The 18,077-nt window shown below is 41.1% G+C and overlaps 1 protein-coding gene across 1 annotated transcript in view; it reads right to left on the bottom strand.

Moving 5' to 3' along the window:
• ERMP1 (endoplasmic reticulum metallopeptidase 1) overlaps positions 1-17,770 on the bottom strand; it is a 58,140-nt gene extending 40,370 nt beyond the window's left edge. The window contains exons 1-3 of the mRNA XM_089678137.1: positions 17,501-17,770; positions 2,066-2,367; positions 1,476-1,603 (exon numbers count right to left, since the gene is read on the bottom strand). Coding sequence (XP_089534263.1) covers positions 1,476-1,603; positions 2,066-2,367; positions 17,501-17,757 — 687 coding nt within the window. The 5' untranslated portion in view covers positions 17,758-17,770. The remainder of the gene's footprint in view (positions 1-1,475; positions 1,604-2,065; positions 2,368-17,500) is intronic.
• Positions 17,771-18,077: the final 307 nt, after the last annotated feature.

Here is an 18,077-nt window from a genome sequence, read left to right as displayed (position 1 = left end):
TTTTTCAAAATTGTCGGTATTTTTTTTGTTTATAATGCAAAGAGAAAAAAAAAACTGCACAGGCAATTAAATACCACCGTAGGAAAGCTCTATTTGTGGGAAAAAGGACATAAATTTAATTTGGGTGCAGCACTGCATGACCGCGCAATTGCCAGTTAAAGTAATGCAGCGCCGTATCACAAACAATGGCCTGGTCAGGAAGGGGGGTAAATCCTCTGGAGGGCAAGTGGTTAAGCTTTTGGGGGTACTGTAAACAAAGCCTTAGAAAAATCTAAATACACTACCCCACCGATCTTTCTATCCAAGTTACAGTTTACCATCTCATAGGAAAAAGTTAAAAGGTTGGTCTGGCAAACAACTATGTTGGTTACTACTTATGACACTATTCTCACCAGCAATTTCTTGGATATGGTCCCTTATTTCTTTCAAAAGTTTACAGTTGGCATTAGACTGACTGGTCTGTGGTTTCCAGGTATACATCTTTGTCCTTTTTAAATAATGATTTCACATTTGCTTTTCGCCAACCAGCTGGAACAGTTCCAGTCAGTAAGCGGTCCTTAAAAAACTAATGCAATGGTCTGGCTATGACATGACCAATTTCTTTGAGAGCGCTCAGGTCTGGTCCTGGTGATTTATTTATATTAAGTTTTTCTAGTCTTTTTTTAAACACTGATCTCTATCACATTGTAAGTAATATAATATATAGTAAAGTATGAAATGTTCAATCCAAACCCATTCAAAGCTGCAATATTACCTACAAAATATTATAAAAATGTGCAGGCTAGGAAATGCAAACTGTTGAAAAGTAAAAAACTAAGCAAACTGTATAACAGAGGTGTGATGGGAGTAACTTTTGGGGGTGGGGGGACCCCTGTATCATCTCCTCATGTTCCTCTTATGTGCAAGCCACCCTGTGCCTGTTAGGGGTACAGGGTGGAATGTCCATTGTTCACTGCCACGCGCTGCATGTCTTGCACGTGTGTCTTGCTGGCCAGCAAACTATTATGGGATGTAGGTGTTCCTGTATTGTCTACTGCCATGTGGTTATCCCTTTGTTCTATTGCGTGTCTTGGTTTGGTGGGGGGTGTTACCAGCAGCCCTCCCCCTGATGGGATGGCCTGCTGATGTGTTTCCTGTTCCTGGTTGTATATCCCTGCCCTGTGTATATATCTTGTGTTTGTGTTAAAATAAAGCAGTTGACTTCCTGTCTTAAGACAGAGTCTGGTGCTGTCTATTTCCTGCATGATCAGCGGTGGGGTCCATGGATTTGTGTTTTCGGACAGGGAAGCTGGAGTATAACGGAAATACCCAATACTGAAAGCTGTAAAACAGCTTTCAGTTGAAAATATTCAGCACACGATGGAATTTTCGTCTAACAGTGTTGGTCTTAAGAGTTGCTAACATATTCCAGACACAAGTTAGAGTCTAATTACTAAGTGTCTATAAGTATAAAGATTGGAGGACTAGATGGATACCTGTAGAATATTTTCTTCCGCACCATTGAACAGGAATATAATTGCATGTTTCAAAGAAAGTGGCGTACTTGACAGTGATCCTAGGATTTCAAGTAGTACTGCACAGCTTACAGCATCATCACTGGCACCTGCAGAAAGCCAACAGGCATGCAGCAATTAATATGTTCATTCTTAATGTTCATGACAAGTATTTCAGAAAGATACTACTTGATTTTCTGAGAAGTCATTGAGTACATATTTCTTTACAATAATTAAATGGAAATCATTTTCCTTCATTTACTTTACATTGTTCACTTTGCTTGCTACTTTAGTGTGTACACATTAACCTGCAATAAAGGATTTATCAGCTGCCAATCTATTATTCATTATTTAGATAGTCAGAGTAAGGACAGGGAAGCTTTGTACAAGCAAGAGTTGAAGCTGTGAATTGCCTTAAGTGTCACTGGTGGTGAACTTTGACATGTATAACTTTGTTTCACCTGTCATTATTCTTTATCTAGTAAAGACTAGAGGTAACTTTACTGAAAACAGCAAAGAGTTTAAAGGAAATGATTACGGTTTCTAGACAAACTAGCCAATGATCTCCTTACCTGGGGTGTTGGCAACTGAATCAAAGTGACAGTTTGCAAGTACAGCATGCTGTGCTCCCCGTGCTGGTTCCAACTTCACAGCTATATTAGTTATGTTATCATAGTAACTGGTGAAACCTCCAAGAAAGTTGATGCTGAATGACCCAGTAGGTCTTTGTATATCTACGGTTATCTTGTGGACCTTGTTTTTCTGCTTCTGAATGTCTTTGATCCTCTCCAATATATAGTTGACTGCAAGGATTTCATTTGCAGGGCTCCCCACTGTCCTAGAATCAATAGCTGTGATCTCCTCCAGATACGTCCTAAAGCAAACAGCATGACATGAATACACTAGCTTTTACCACAAGATCATAAACATTTGAAAACTGCTGAAATAGTTGATAACTTCCTGAGGATGTGCAAAAAATGTCAGATAGGGGTGGATATAGATAAATAAAGGGAGAAAAACAAACAAACACAAAAACATCTCATTATATATTTGGTATGCTCCATTTGTTAAAAAAACAAAACAAAAAACAAAATCAGATTCAAGGTATTGATTAAAGACAACTTTAATTTATTAGTGCAGGTTTGAAATCATATATACAGTATGTGTAGTGTAAATATTTTCATATTCCTATTGTATTCAATCATTTAAAGACAAAGTAGAAAGAAAAGCTCATTGGAGTCTGCCTGGGATTACATGAAAGAATGACAAAATCTAAGTCTGCACAGGGAGGGAATGATTTGATAACATCTGTGCTTATGCTTGATGAAGAGAATGATGAATCACACTACATGCATACAAATGTAACCAGTTTTACTCCAGAGATTAATTCAACTAGAATTACATTTAGTAGATTAATTTCTACAGGGCAATTTAAAAACAACTGGTTCTGCAATGATGACACAGGATCCCACAACAGAGACATAACCTGTTCAGGTGTTTAATAGAGTCCCTGTTAATTATATTAAAAAATGCACACACCCAAACAAAAGCACTAGCGTCTACTACACTGCTTATTGGCTGATCACCTCAACTATATCTAAGTTTAAACAATCAATGACAGATAAAGAACAAGACCCTACCTGTTCTGCAGCAGTTGCTCAATTCTCAACTTTTTCCTCCCACCCTTCCAATTCCAAACAAGCCCTGTTGGCATCCATTATTGGACAAGCCTTAAAAAGTGTTACTAAACCCAAAACAGTAAAACCAGTCTGTATATGCAGTAAAGCATGCTTGTTATGCTCATTGTGGAACCAAAGGAATTAATCTTCCGCATTGTGTAAAAAGGCTGTTTGATCCTGTCTTTTCTGATCCCCCCCTTCTTCCAGTGCACCCTCTTAACTCCTGATAAGACATATCGCGTGGAGTCACTCTGCACATGCTCAGTTCGGTGTGTATTGCTGGAGAGGTTTTTTACTTGGGAGAGGGCATATTATCAGTACAGGGCCAAACAGCACTGTCCAGATAGAAGTCAGGGGTCCTGCATCCTCCTAGAGCAGAATGCTGCTGGGCACTGATAGAAGTCACAAGACTACTATATACTGCTGAAGAGAAAAGTTATTTAGCAGTATATATTTTCTAAAATAATTTTATTTCCATGTACTGTGGGAGAGCAGATTCAGTGAATGCAGGGTCCTGGGTTTTTTAACATTTTCTCTCTTCTTCCTCAGCTGACCACCAGTTTCATAGTCTGTTGCTATTGACTACCAAATTCTCATCCAAACTGCAATCTATTTTTATTTAAAAGGCACTGCTCTAGCATGGCTCACTACATTTCTGACCATACCATATGTTTCTTAAAATTTTTCTGCTCCAAGTCAGATACACCCCTAGTCAACCTAGTTGGGTGACTACGGTCCAGCAGTCATCCAGAGGCCTGTCCACCTTCCCACTAAATATCCCATTGTTCCCTGAACCAAGCGACCATTAGCCTTAGAATTTACAATTCATAGTAGCACTGGCAGGAATGTAGGAAGTGCCATTACAGCAACATCACCCCAGGTACTTACCTAGTTCTAAGTCTTACCTGGTTTCCGCCTAAGCACTCTGCATGACACAGATTGTAATATATGCTCTACAGGCAAAAAAATCAGCAAGGATCTGAGGCACAGACCCTTTCGCTGCCAGAGCCATTTTTGGCACACGTTTAAAAATCAATTTTAGTCCTGAAAACTCCCCAAAAAATGATATATTTTCTAAAAGTAGACACCCTAGACCAGTGGTGGGCAACCTTTTTTTTCAACTGAGCCAAATCTCGCCAAAACCACGATTGAAATTTATTTTGAGAGCCACATTTTTAAAACTGAAAATATATCTCCCATATAGTAATTCATCTCCCATATAGTAATTCATCCCCCATATAGTAATTAATTCATGGTTCACATCAGACAGTGCTTCTTGAAACCAGTAAACCCAAAACAGGTGTGATTTTTTTAAGGGCAGGACAGCTGTCAGCAACACATCCAATATCATCACACTGATTGGAGTCAAGGTTGGCTCACTCCTGGCTCCAATTAGCTCTTGGAGAAGTCATTAAGCTAGGACCTCACATACTTTTTCCTCCCTGCACTGTGAATGTTTACATGTTATGTGCAATTAAACCATGGCAACATCTAATGTTTGTGTAGTATTATGTTCAGCAGACTGTGTTCTTCTATTGTTGTGACTTAGATGACGTTCAGAGCACATTTTATGCCCAATTCATGCAAAACTCCACGTATTCCCAAGGGGTTCACATACTTTTTCTTGCAACTGTAGGTCATCAGTTTACTGTTACTAATGAGTGCTGGTGCTAGAACTATTACTCTCACTCTGGACGATAGGTAACCTGTGTATTGCAATCAACATACGCGTCCCCGATGTGTGCAGTTATGTTCGGATGTGCATATATGTGGGGGTGGGCCTCACATTTTTGGGAGGGGATTTTATATGTTTGGGTGCAACTTTAATGTTTTACAATTAAAAAATTTTTTTTTTTTTACTTTTTTTATTTCATCACATAGGAGACAAAAAGTGATGATTTACAATGTTGATGTTACAAAATGAAAGTGTATGCTATGACTACACAACTCCTTTAACCAGGAGCAGATTAATAAATAATGTGTGTATCCAGGATCCATAAAGTACTCACACAAATATATATCATTTTGTAAATTGCCAGTTACAATGTATATACACAGCGATAGGAAGTGTTTTACAATATTTTATGTAAATTGAAATTAAAAGGAAAGTAGAGATAAGTAACGTTCTTTTTAGCATGTCAAGCCACAACTTTCATCCATTAGCACCCAATAGAACAGTGTTCATCATCTATATTAAAGTATAGCTTTTATTAAAGCCAGGGTTTACCAAGTACCACCAAGTCTTTCATGTATCCCCTGGCCTGTGGCTACTTCCAAGTATTCCCTCCTTGTTTTTAAAAGTAAAATCCTTATGCTTTTAGATAACCAAACAAAACTACTTTACTTGCATATCCGTTATGCATGATTTATTATTTCCTAGAGCTCCAGGCTATTACATGGAATTTAATTTAGGAACAGAAGTACCCCCTGAGGTTCATGTACTGCTGGTTGAGAACTTGTGCAGTAGTATGCAGTCACCAACACAAACAGGTCCTTCTTTACAGCAGTCTGCATTCTATCAATCAATATAGCTGAAATTACACTTTTGTTATTACAATACTGACCAATTTTCTCTGCTAGAATCCCTGCTTAAAGCTGATATTTCTCCAACCATGCTGTAACCAGCAGATACCCTAATCACATACTGATTGTTCTGAATTAACCTCTATCTTGGTATGCATAAGGCAGCTGCTATTACCATTGTAGGTGAGGTGTTCACCAACGGTCTGTTTAAACACTTACCAATCATCTTTCATTTTTCCTGGCTTGCTTACTGTTACCATTATGCTGAATGGGGGGCAACCTGAGTGAGAATGAGCCGTTTTAAATGGTTGATAGCCACAAAAATATCTGTATTTTGACAACAGTTCGCGCCTTCAGCCATATAAATCAAAGGATTAATACTTTCCTGACAACAGGAAGAACATTATGTATCTAGAAAAGGGTGGTTCCACAGCTTTCACATCTCCCATTCTGTTCTTGAGCAATCAATCTCTGCCTTTCCATTGTGACGGGTTAAAGTAGAATTATGGGCAAAACTGTTTTTTAAAATTTTGAATAGAGTGAGGGTTATAACCCGGCAGTTTATTTTTTGCCATCTGTGTCCCATTGGGGAGATTTTCCTTCACTTTCTGTCCCATAGCCCAAATAGGAAGTGAGAGGAAATCCCTGCAAATTAAGGGAATTCCTTGGGGACCCCCAGGTCACCAGAACTAGTGTCCCCAATGGAAGATTTTCCCTCTACTACTTTTCTGGGTGCACAGACAACAATAAAAATTATTAGTGTTCTAATCCATCTCCACTGTCCAAAACTAAAAAACAAGTTTTGCCTTTAGTTGTACTTTAACCATTTGCAGACCGCCCCAGTCAAATATATGATGGCAGGGCGGTCGCTCTGCGCTGGATCACGTACCTACTATACGATCTGCCGCCTCAGCTGTGCTGTTATTCGGCACAACACAAGCTGATCAGGGGGTCCCAGCCAATGATTGGTGGCTGGAATCTGCTGATCGGCTCAGCGAATCACAGAACAGTGCCAAGTGTTGATAAACAATACTGGGACTGTACAATGAGAAGCAATATTGCTGTTTCTTTTTTCCCAGCAAAGCAGGAAGAAAACAACAAGATTACTTAGTAAAAGCAGCACACATTACACATTGTTAGGCACAGAGTTAACCCCTTGATGACCCCTAGATGTTAACCCCTTCCCAGCCAATATCATTAGTACAGTGACAGTGTATAGTATTAGCACTGATCACTGTATGAGTGTCACTACTGATGTCAGTCAGTCAGTGTACCCCGCAGCCAGCGTCAGCTAGTGTTAGATTGCCAGCCACACTATTACAATCCCACTATCAGCTGGAGATCGCCAATATTACTTGTATAAAATAAATAAAAACTGCAGTATATATCCCATAGGTTGTAGGCGCTACAACTCTCACACAAACCAAATTAATATACACTTATTGGCATTTTTCTTTACCAAAGACATGTAGCAGAATATATTTTGGCATTAAACTGATGAAGAAATTTGATTTTTTTTTTTGCATATAATTTATAGCAGAAAGTAAAAAAAAAATATTTTTTTCCAAATGTTTAAACCTTTTTTCATTTACATAATAAAAAAAACCAGTGGTGAGGACATACCACCAAAAGAAATCTCTATTTGTGGGGAAAAAATTATAAACATTTAATTTGGGTACAGTAGTGCATGACCTGTGTGGATATAATGTGTGAGGTATTTTCCTGATGCTCATTAGGGTACAGTTACACTTGCAAACATACCCAAAGATTACATGCGAGAACCTCAAGGGGGGGGTTCCAGATGGCTAGTTGTAGGAGGCAGCCCCTATTGAATGCAATAGGAGGCTGCCAATTCCTGCAGATAATTGCATCCACTCACATTTGATTGCTTGTGCAATCAGTTGCAAGTGATCACTACATGAGTAATCACATGCATGTGGCTGCAATTAGCTCTGAAAGCTGGCAGCCTCGCATTGCTTTCAATGGAGCTGCCCGTTAGCTAATTACCGGGAATTCTTGCAGGGGTTCTCGCATGTAATCATTGTCAGGTATATTCGCAAGTGCGAATGTACCATTAATACTGAAGAAGCTTCCACTCATTAACCTTCCATTTCCTATGCACTACTTGCAACCTTCTGCTCCATAAGCACTACTTCGCAATCTTCCACTACCTAAGTACTAATCCACAACCTTCCATTATGAAACTACTTCACAATTTTCCACTCCCCAAGTACAATTTTGCAGTACTAGGTACAACCTTTCACTTCACAAGCATTACCCTGCAACCTTCTACTCTCTGAGCATTACTCCCCAGCACTAATGGCTGCCTTCAACTCCCTAAGGAACAAATCGGCGCTGGGAGGGGACCAAACTGGAAAGTAAATTAATAAAATATAGTGGATCTTAGCAGGTCTGAAGAAGAAGAAACTGCTTCAAAATGCGTCAACTGACATTTCCCTGCTCTGCCATTGGTCACCTGCCGAGTCCCTGTCTTCGATGCCATTTTCAAACTCTCTGCACTACTGACAGCTGATGGCTCCATCCCCGTTCATCCTGAACGATCAGGACCCTCATCGCTGGTGGACTTACGGCTTACCAAAGGATTACCTTATGCTCCTTTACTCCTGATGTTTGTGAGCAGTTTTAATACCCTATGTTATTAATAAATCAATAACCCTCTACACTCAGATTGGTGCCCCCTTCTGTCCGTTTTCAGCTCCCTAAGCACTACCCCATAGAGCTATTAACAACCTTCCACTCACCAAGCACTACTACTCATAACTTTCCACTGCCTACTCCTCATCACTACTCACAACCTACTCTGCGGTGTGCACATTCAATTAGTTAGTCCTACAGAAAACTGTGGATATTGCCTTCCACCCAGCATACTGCAGAGTAAAGATTAGGTAGCAGGAAATTGTACATGAATCTGTGCATCAAATCTATGGAGTGAAGTATCTTCTGTCCATTTGTAGCTCTACAAGAGAGCGAGGATAAATCACCAGTAGTTGGTATTCCGTGCATTAATATGTGCTGCGTTGAAGCAGTCTATTAATTTTGAACAGGCTGCAATAACACCACAACAGGCATTTTAACAACTGCAGTTTCCTTTTTTTTTTAAGCAGTACACTTTTTTCTTTTTGTTAAAGAATAAATCAAGGCAACAGAGAGCACAGATGGTTCCATTTTGTTTGTTGCTGTAAAGTGTGTACATGTGTGTGTGATAGAAGTATCAAGTTTATTACACCACAAGAAATCGTGTTACTTGCGTTAACATGTGTTGCACAGGTCTGAATCCAGCCTAAGGCTGGCCATAGAGAAGTAATTACTCAATTCCCCCATCCACACACACTATCTGGATGGGGGAATCCCTAAAACTATGCTACTGTAATCTGACAGTGGGGAGATGTCCCTGCTGTCAGAATGCATTGTTTAGTGCAGCTGTAAAATGAAAATCAATGGAAGGACATCTGAAAAACAATTTCCAAAATGTCCTATTCACACCATAACATTGAGTTGTGTTGCGCTAAAATGCAAAAATGTAAGTCAATTGACGTTAAAATGCATGTCAACAGACGTCAGTGCGCGTTAAAATGCAACTAAAATGGCTGGAAATGCACATGCATTTTAGCACCAGGCAGTGTGAATTAGCCCTAAAAGAAGACTGATGAGCTCAAATCTCTGTCTCTTTTACTGTTAGCTTGTGCTGCTTATCTCTTCCTCTCTCTGAGTTCTACTGTACAATAGACTGTAAGAAACTGACAACAATCCAAACAAACACTCATGCTGCATTAAAAATTCAAATAAAAAATATAGTAAAATACTAAAGCATTAATTTGTGCTTTTTTATATCTGAATAGAGTTCACGTTTAACCACTTGCCCTCCAGAGGATTTACCCCCCTTCCAGAGCAGGCCATTTTTTGCGATACTAGTAATGATGGTGACCAGCGATAGCGGGACTGCGGTGGGCATTCTGATAGTGGGTGGGAACTAACTGCCACTGACATCCCCAGTGACACTAATACAGTGATCAATGCTAATAAAAAGCACTGACACTGTACTAATGACACTGGGCAGGAAGGGGTTAACATCTGGAGTGATCAACGGGTTAACTGTGTGCGTTTTACTTTGGAGACATGCTGCTGTGCAGAGAGATACAAAACAGCATGTCCATACTAACAGGACACAGACGTGTTGTTTACACACAGGTCTCTCCACTTTCAGCTTTCCCCAATGATTGTGGGTGTTGGTGGGGACTCGCCGGCTGGGACCCAGTGATTGACATCCCTAGCCACCAATGGCAGCGCAGGTAGGGTGGTGCACACGTGCCCCCTATCCTGAAATGCAAATCACACATATATACGTGATTTTGTGCAGCCCTACAGCATTATTTCTGCTATAGGGAGTTGGGCTAGTGGTCAAAGCAGAACACCTGGAAATTTTTTTGAACAGGGTTTGGGAAACCCACACAAAACACGGGTTTCCCACACTGCGTTCTTATGTGCACTGACCCATACATCATATTACCTCTGACTATCTCCCCTTTGGTTAGGTCTGTAAACCTTTTCCATTTTTCCCCCAGTCCTGGGCAAATTTGAAAGTAGCCGGATGAAAACAGGTGCATACCTATTAACATCCACCTGCCCATAAACATATATGGAACTTCCAATCAGGTCTGTTGGAAAAACTAAAAGGTGACTGTAATATCTTAAGCCAAAATGTTTGTTTTTGTTTTGGATAGAGTGTGGAAGTGTGGAAACTCCTGTTAGATTTTTATACCCTCTAAAATTGTCCTGCTCACTTAGACAGTGAGGAAAAATCTAAAATAACTTGAACAGAGGAGAAATCTTTTGTTGGGGACACTTTTTCTTCTGACAACTGATTAAGAGTGGATTACCCCTCACTTTGGAGAGACTTCCTGTCCTGTCAATAAGATTATAGGTTTGCATGGTGAAATCAGAGATATAATTGATAACTTGCAATCCTATCTTCCAACTATCAATTGATATCCAATTCCCCATGGGTGGCAAATCAATTGAATAGGTTGTACTACTGACCGATGATTCCTATTGATCGGAAAAAGAATTGATCATTTATCAAAATGTGAATGGCCACTAGAGTTAAGCTCAGGTGTTCCCTGAACTCAGTTCTCTACTCAAACTCAAACTCTTTTTAGAATCCAATGAGCCGAGTCATTCTAATCCTGCTTCCTTGTTAACATGAGCTGCAAAGGCAGTAATCACCCGGCCTGCAGGTCATTGCAATAAAAAAAAATAAATAAATAAAAAAAAATAAAAAAAGAAGGAGTACAAGTTCAAAGTTGAGGTAGAGATGAATTTCAGAGGACGCCTGAGCTCACCTCTAATGGCCATCATTAGACCTTCCAACAACTATGTGGAGAACCTGCCTAAGACCCCATTCACACCTGCGTACTCTGGCAACATGTGCAAAAACTCTAGTTTCTACACACATTCCCAGGATGTGTGAAAAACGCGATTGCAGTGTCATTAATTCTTTATGGCATCCCAAACGCGGCTAGCAGATATGCATTTTGTCAAGACAAAAGGTGTGGTAAAACAAACAGTAAAAAATGCAGGTAGCTCGCCTCTCTAAAAGGTGCAGGGACCTCATTGGCACAACTGGGCTGTCCTATACGTAAAAAATGTGCACAAAAATTACTTCCCACTATTTCTAGCATGAATGGGGCCTAATAGGGATGAGCTCAGGCGTGTTTGGATGCTAGTCTAAACCCATGTGACCGCACCCACCAGGAAGCGGACACTGTACTGGACCAATCATCTGTGACTTGGTCCTCCCCCACCCTGCAGTCAGTCCCTTCTTACAACAAGCGTGTACATATGCGACTGCCAGGCAGCAAAATGCCTCTGCAGATGATTGGCTCAGTGTGTATATGTACTACATGCAGATTCATAAAACAAAATCCCAATATCTGCGTCTGCGGATATACGTATACACCTATGCCAGATGCAGGTATTGGGGAAAAAAAAAATAAAAAAAAAAACAGGACAATTTTACGCAAGTATTTACTGATCATTACACAAGAACATTTGTGCTAGAAAAAAAAAAACCATGCGTAATAAGATCAGTAACAGGCTTCATTCACAGGGTTGTAAAAATTGTACTGATGTTATAATGCAGGTGTTTTCCAGGAGAAAAGCTCCTGCATATGAATCAGTAAAATACTTGCGTATAGATGTGTTTAAACGCGTAAAGATGCGTATGTGTACATAACTTGTTTTTATGATGAATTTCCCTTTTAGCATTAATTTACGTGTGCGCAAATGCATATGCATGTGTATGCATGTAAAGCTCGTTCTTAGATGCAGAGTCATTTATTCCGTGTTATGGATCTGCAAGCAGCTCATGTTTATGTGTGTGGGTTTTTTTTAATGGCCATGTGAATGAAGCCTTATGCCCATGTGAATGTAACCTAGTCTTCATTCACATGGTTGTAAAAATGTTACTGTTATTACTAAAAGTTTCTGTGTAATGATCAGTAAAATACTTCTGTATAGATGCAATTAGACATGTAAAGATGTGTATGCACAGATAATGATCATTTATTTTTCCATTTGTTTAGGCTTCACTCACATGGCAGTAAACATTTTACTGATCTTTTAAAAGCGTAAAGATGAATATGTGTGTATAACAATTTCTTTTTTCCCCTTTGTTTCGACTTAAAAGTGTTTGTAAACCTAAAAATAAAAATCCCTGGCACTGTATCTTTAAAGTTTTTGATTACTATTTCATTAGTGCCACTGTTCTTCTGCATTACCTGGTTGGTCCTGCCTGTGGTCCTTCTGATAGCAAACTGACCACATTAAACATGGCAGACTATCCATTCTAGTGTGGTCAGTTTATGTCCTGTGTCATTCCGCACTTAGATACAGGCATGCTGTGTAATCATACAGCATGCCTGTATCTTTTCGGAGTCAGGGCAAAACATTCCCCCCCCCCCCCCGTCCATCCCTCTGGCATTGCCCTACAGCTGCTCCTCCTCCTCCTCTCCACTTTGTGAAGCTGCCTCCCAGACATGTCAGGCATGTGTTCCCCGCTCTATACACACCCACTGGCAGGTCATGTGATCACTGTTGATTCACAGCTGTGTAAAGAGTGGGGCAGACATGTCTGACATTGCAGAGAGGAGGAATGTCTGGAGCTGCTCTATACACCCACCAGTAGGTCCATAAATCGCTCAGGAATCAGCAACGATCAAGGGACCTGCACTTTATAAGACAAAAAATATATTAAAGGCAAGCGTTTTTAAAAATGTATCCTTGGGAAGAATAAAGGGGTATATTTAGCTAAATAAAGTGTTATTTAACCCAGGACCCTGCATTCACTATATCTGGTCTCCCACAGTACACAAAACGTGGAAATGCAATTATTTTAGTAAATATAAACTGCTAAATACCTTATCTCATCAGCAGTATGCAACAGTCTTGTAACTTCTATCAGTGTCCAGCTGAGTACTGGTTAAAGCTTGTAGGAGGAGTTCTCATTCTCCCGATTGTCCTTTGAGGCTGCATAACCCCTGACCCTCTGTCATGACAGCACTGATTGTCCCTGTGCTGATCACGTGCACCCTCCCAAGAATACACATGTGCAGCCTGCCCCCAAGGCTCTGTTCTATCAGGAGATGGACTGGGGACAGTAGAAGGGGAGGATCAGAGAAGACAGGATCAAATATCCTGTTTACACAATGCAGATGATTAACCCCTTAGGTTCCCCAGTGAGTATAACAAGCATGCTTTACAGCATATACAGACTGATTTTAGTAACACTTTGAAAATGCTTTTACGATCACTAAAATTTACAACTGCTTTAATTTACTCATTTACAAATGCATATACAGGCATTTATATGCGGAGGGTCCCTTTTCCTAGACACAAATGTTTGGATACTCTGTTATGGATCTGAAAGCAGCTCAGGTTTATGCACCTGTGTGAATGACTCCATTGAAAACAATGCAGCTATGTTCAGATCTGTAAATAACCCCTTCCCATTGCAGCCTTTTGGGTCTTTAGGCCTAGTTCACACTGGCATTGAAAGCAGGCATGTCAGGGGTGTTTTTAACACTCCTCAAATGCCTATGCAAATGAGAACATGGAGAGCACACAGTGCTGTTCACATTATCAAAACATGAAGCTTTAGTGTTGCTTCGCTTCAAAACTGAAGCTTCATGTTGAGTCTGAGCCCTGGCTCCCACTGATGCAGTGTGGAATTTGCAGTGGTTTCTGTGCGAATTCTGCACAGCATCGGAATCGCACCCTGTTCATGCAAACTGCTGCGGGTGTGTATGTTAACAACACCCCAAAAGCAGTCCACAAAACGCAGTGTGATGTGCAGAATCGGATCGCATAGGTGTGAATACCCATTCGATCCGATTCTAGTGCGGACCCAAAAAAGGGTCCTGCACGTTTTTGGTGCGGGTGCGGTGCGATTAGAGCCATACAAAATGTATGGCTCCAATCGCACCGCACACAAATCGCATGTGATTTGTACAGGAAGGTTCCTGTGCGAATCACATGTGATATACTGCACCGCATATATGTGAACCCTCACTGAACGTCTACCCTTAAAGTCTATGAAAACATTCCGCAAACAGGCTTGGCAGGAGTTTGTGGTGCAGTTGTGGCGCGTGAATAACATTACAGTGTATTATAGGCGTTTGTGGTACGGTTGTCACATGCCATTAACGCATGTGAAGTGCGCCAAAAATAAATACAGGCGTTTGGGAAGTGTTTTTAGCATGCGTTAAATGTGAGTCAAACGCACCTATTAACACGCATTCTATATGTGTGTTTGTTAAAAGCTATCATTTTGAGTCAACTGTGAACAAGTCCTTAAGAGGTTCTAAATGCAGGGAGGCAGAAGCAGGCATTTCAATCATGTAACCGCTGTGACTGGCAGTCACATAGGCAAAAAGCTCCCGATTGCAAGTATGCATCAAAAGCTTCCAGGTACCCATTGGTAACTGTGCTTGAAGCATGCAGGGAGTGCAGGAAGATGTTTACATTCAGCCACATAGAGCATTAAAACCCACATAAAGTACGAATGACACCTTACAGATCTGAACACAGAGCATGTTTATGCACCTGTGTCAATGTCTTCATTGAAAACAATGCATCTGTGATCCGATCCGTAATTAAAACAACACACATATATGCGTTTTTTTTATGGCCATGCAAAACCTTATGGATCTAAACACAGCGCATGCTTACGCACCAGTGTGAATGGCTCCACTGAAAAGAATGCAGATGCGTTCTTATACGTCAGTGTTTCTCAACTCCAGTCCTCATGGACCCCCAACAGGTCATGTTTTCAGGATTTCCATTATTTTGCACAGGTGATTTGATCAGTTTCACTGCCTTAGTAATTACCACAGCTGTTTCATCTGAGGGAAATCCTGAAAACATGACCTGCTGGGGGTCCATGAGGACTGGAGTTGAGAAACACTTATACGTAATGAAAAAAACATTTGTATATGCGGGTTTCTTTTACAGCTGTGTGAATGAATCCTTGTGAATCTGAACACAGCGCATGTTTAAGCACCTGTCTGAATGTCTCCATTGAAAAGAATGCAGCTGCGTTCCAATCCATAATGAAAACACACACGTATATGCGTTTTTTTCTACAGCCATGTGAATGAAACCTTACAGATCTGAATGCAGCGCAAGTTTATGCACTTGTGTGAATGTCTGCACTGAAAACAATGCATCTATGTTCCGATCCGTAATGAAAAAACGGACGTATATGCGGGTTTTTTTTTTTTACAGCTGTGTGAATGAAACCTTGTGAATCTGAACACAGCGCATGTTTATGCACCTGTGTGAATGTCTTCATTGAAAACAATGCATCTGCGATCTGATCCGTAATTAAAACAACACACATATATGCGTTTTTTTTATGGCCATGCAAAACCTTATGGATCTGAACACAGTGCATGTTTACGCACCAGTGTGAATGGCTCCACTGAAAAGAATGCAGCTGCATTCTTATACGTTATGAAAAAAACATTTGTATATGCATTTTTTTTAAAGCTGTGTGAATGAAACCTTGTGGATCTGAACACAGCGCACGTTCATGCACCTGTGTGAATGTCTGCATTGAAAGGAATGCAGCTGCGTTCTGATCTGTAAAGAACAAAAACAGGTATATGTTTTTGTTACAGCTGTTTGAATGAAACCTTGTGGATCTGAACACAACGCAAGTTTATACACCTGTGTGAATGTCTGCACTGAAAACAATACATCTATGTTCTGATCCGTAATGAAAACACACACGTATATGCGTTTTTTTTAAAGCTGTGTGAATGAAACCTTGTGGATCTGAACGCAGCGCATGTTTATGCACCTGTGTGAATGTCTCCATTGAAAAGAATGCAGCTGCATTCCGATCCGTAATGAAAAAAAAACACTCGCACATGCGGTTTTTTCTACGGCCCTGTGAATGAAACCTTACAGATCTGAATGCAGCGCAAGTTTATGCACCTGTGTGAATGTCTGCACTGAAAACAATGCATCTATGTTCCAATCCGTAAAGAAAAAACACACGTATATGCGTTTTTTTTTTACAGCTGTGTGAATTAAACCTTGTGGATCTGAACACAGCGCACGTTTATGCACCTGTGTGAATGTCTCCATTGAAAAGAATGCAGCTGCGTTCCGATCCGTAATGAAAAAAAAACACTCGTACATGCGTTTTTTTCTACAGCCCTGTGAATGAAACCTTACAGATCTGAATGCAGTGCAAGTTTATGCACCTGTGTGAATGTCTCCATTGAAAACAATGCATTTGCGATCCGATATGAAAACACACGTGTTTTTTTAAGGCCATGCAAAACCTTAAGGATCCGAACACAGCGCATGTTTACGCACCTGTGTGAATGGCTCCACTAAAAAGAATGCAGCTTCGTTCTGATACGTAATGAAAAATACACTTGTATGTGCGTTTTTTTAAAGCTGTGTGAATGAAACCTTACAGATCTGAACACAGTGTATGTTTACGCACCTGTGTGAATGTCTCCATTAAAAAGAATGCAGCTTTGTTTCGATCCGTAATGAAAAAATCTTGTATATGCGTTTTTTTTTACAGCCCTGTGAATGAAACCTTACAGATCTGAATGCAGCGTACGTTTATGCGCCTGCGTGAATGTCTCCACTGAAAACAATGCATCTATGTCCTGATCCCTAATGAAAAAACACACGTATATGCAGTTTTGTTTTACAGATGTGTGAATGAAACCTTGTGGATCTGAACGCAGCGCATGTTTATACACCTGTGTGAATGTCTCCATTGAAACGAATGCAGCTGCGTTCCGATCCGTAATGACACGTATATGCGTTTTCTTACAGCCTTGTGAATGAAGTATAAATTGGATCCACCTGTCTTTTGGATCAGGCTACAAACGAGTGAAGGGTTGTCACCCAGTGCACATAAAAAAGAAACCCTGTCAGTGGTAAATGGTTACAGTTATTACAAAGTTGTTACAAGCTGAAAAGAGATACAAAATGCTATGTAAAGGGCTGCCAGGTGACAGTGAAGCTGCTTCCTTCTCCATTCATGATCCTACCATAGTGTACACAGCCCTCCCCGGTCAGGCCGCTTTACGGTGCTGAATATATGTGGAAGGTCAGCCGTGTAATGAATGGAGCCCAGGACTAGCAGGAAATCAATGTGAAGCGTCCCTGCCTACAGGAAACCCAGAGGAAGTCCTCCATAATGCACAGGCTGGCCCTGTCACTCCCCACAGAGGTGACTGACCCCGGAGCTCCCCTCACCTGGCAGTGGTACCGTTGAAGTGCCCGGTGCGGGCGCCCGGGGTGACCAGTTGTCGCAGTGAGAGGTGCACCAGTCCTCTTATCCCGAGCACATAGAGGAAGAGCACGACAGGCACCCCCGCTCCGAACACCAACCCCCGGCTCCGCGTCTTCCGCTCATTACCACTGTTCTCCTCCCGCCGGTTCCCGTGACCCGAAGCCACCACATTGTGCCGGGACCTCCGAACAGCCAACCCCGACCCTGCCTGCCGCTCCATGCCTGGAATACACAAGCCCCGCCTCTGCCTACCATGACAACCGCCAGCCAATCCTACAGCGCCCGCCGTTGATCTGGCCAATGCGGAAGCCGTGAGGGGGCCGCTGACAGGCAGAGAATGGTCAGGTTGTCCTTGCCGGCGAATGACAGGTTGCTTAGCGGGTCACACTAAGATATTACTAGAGGGTTCATTCATTGGCTGTGGTGTACATGGAGTGTGTACAATACATAACCGCCGGTGCCTACAGGCTGTGGTGGGACCACAGGGGCTAGCCTACAATAGGACCCATTCACCTCTGTAATGTGGAGCTACAAAACGAG

This window comes from Staurois parvus, unplaced genomic scaffold, assembly GCF_062004578.1.
Source record: "Staurois parvus isolate SC_StPar_1 unplaced genomic scaffold, SC_StPar_1.0 ptg000198l, whole genome shotgun sequence".
In the NCBI taxonomy this organism is placed as follows: Eukaryota; Metazoa; Chordata; class Amphibia; order Anura; family Ranidae; genus Staurois; species Staurois parvus.
Note: the sequence above shows the minus strand (reverse complement) of the source record. Positions and strands in the feature narration are given on the sequence as shown.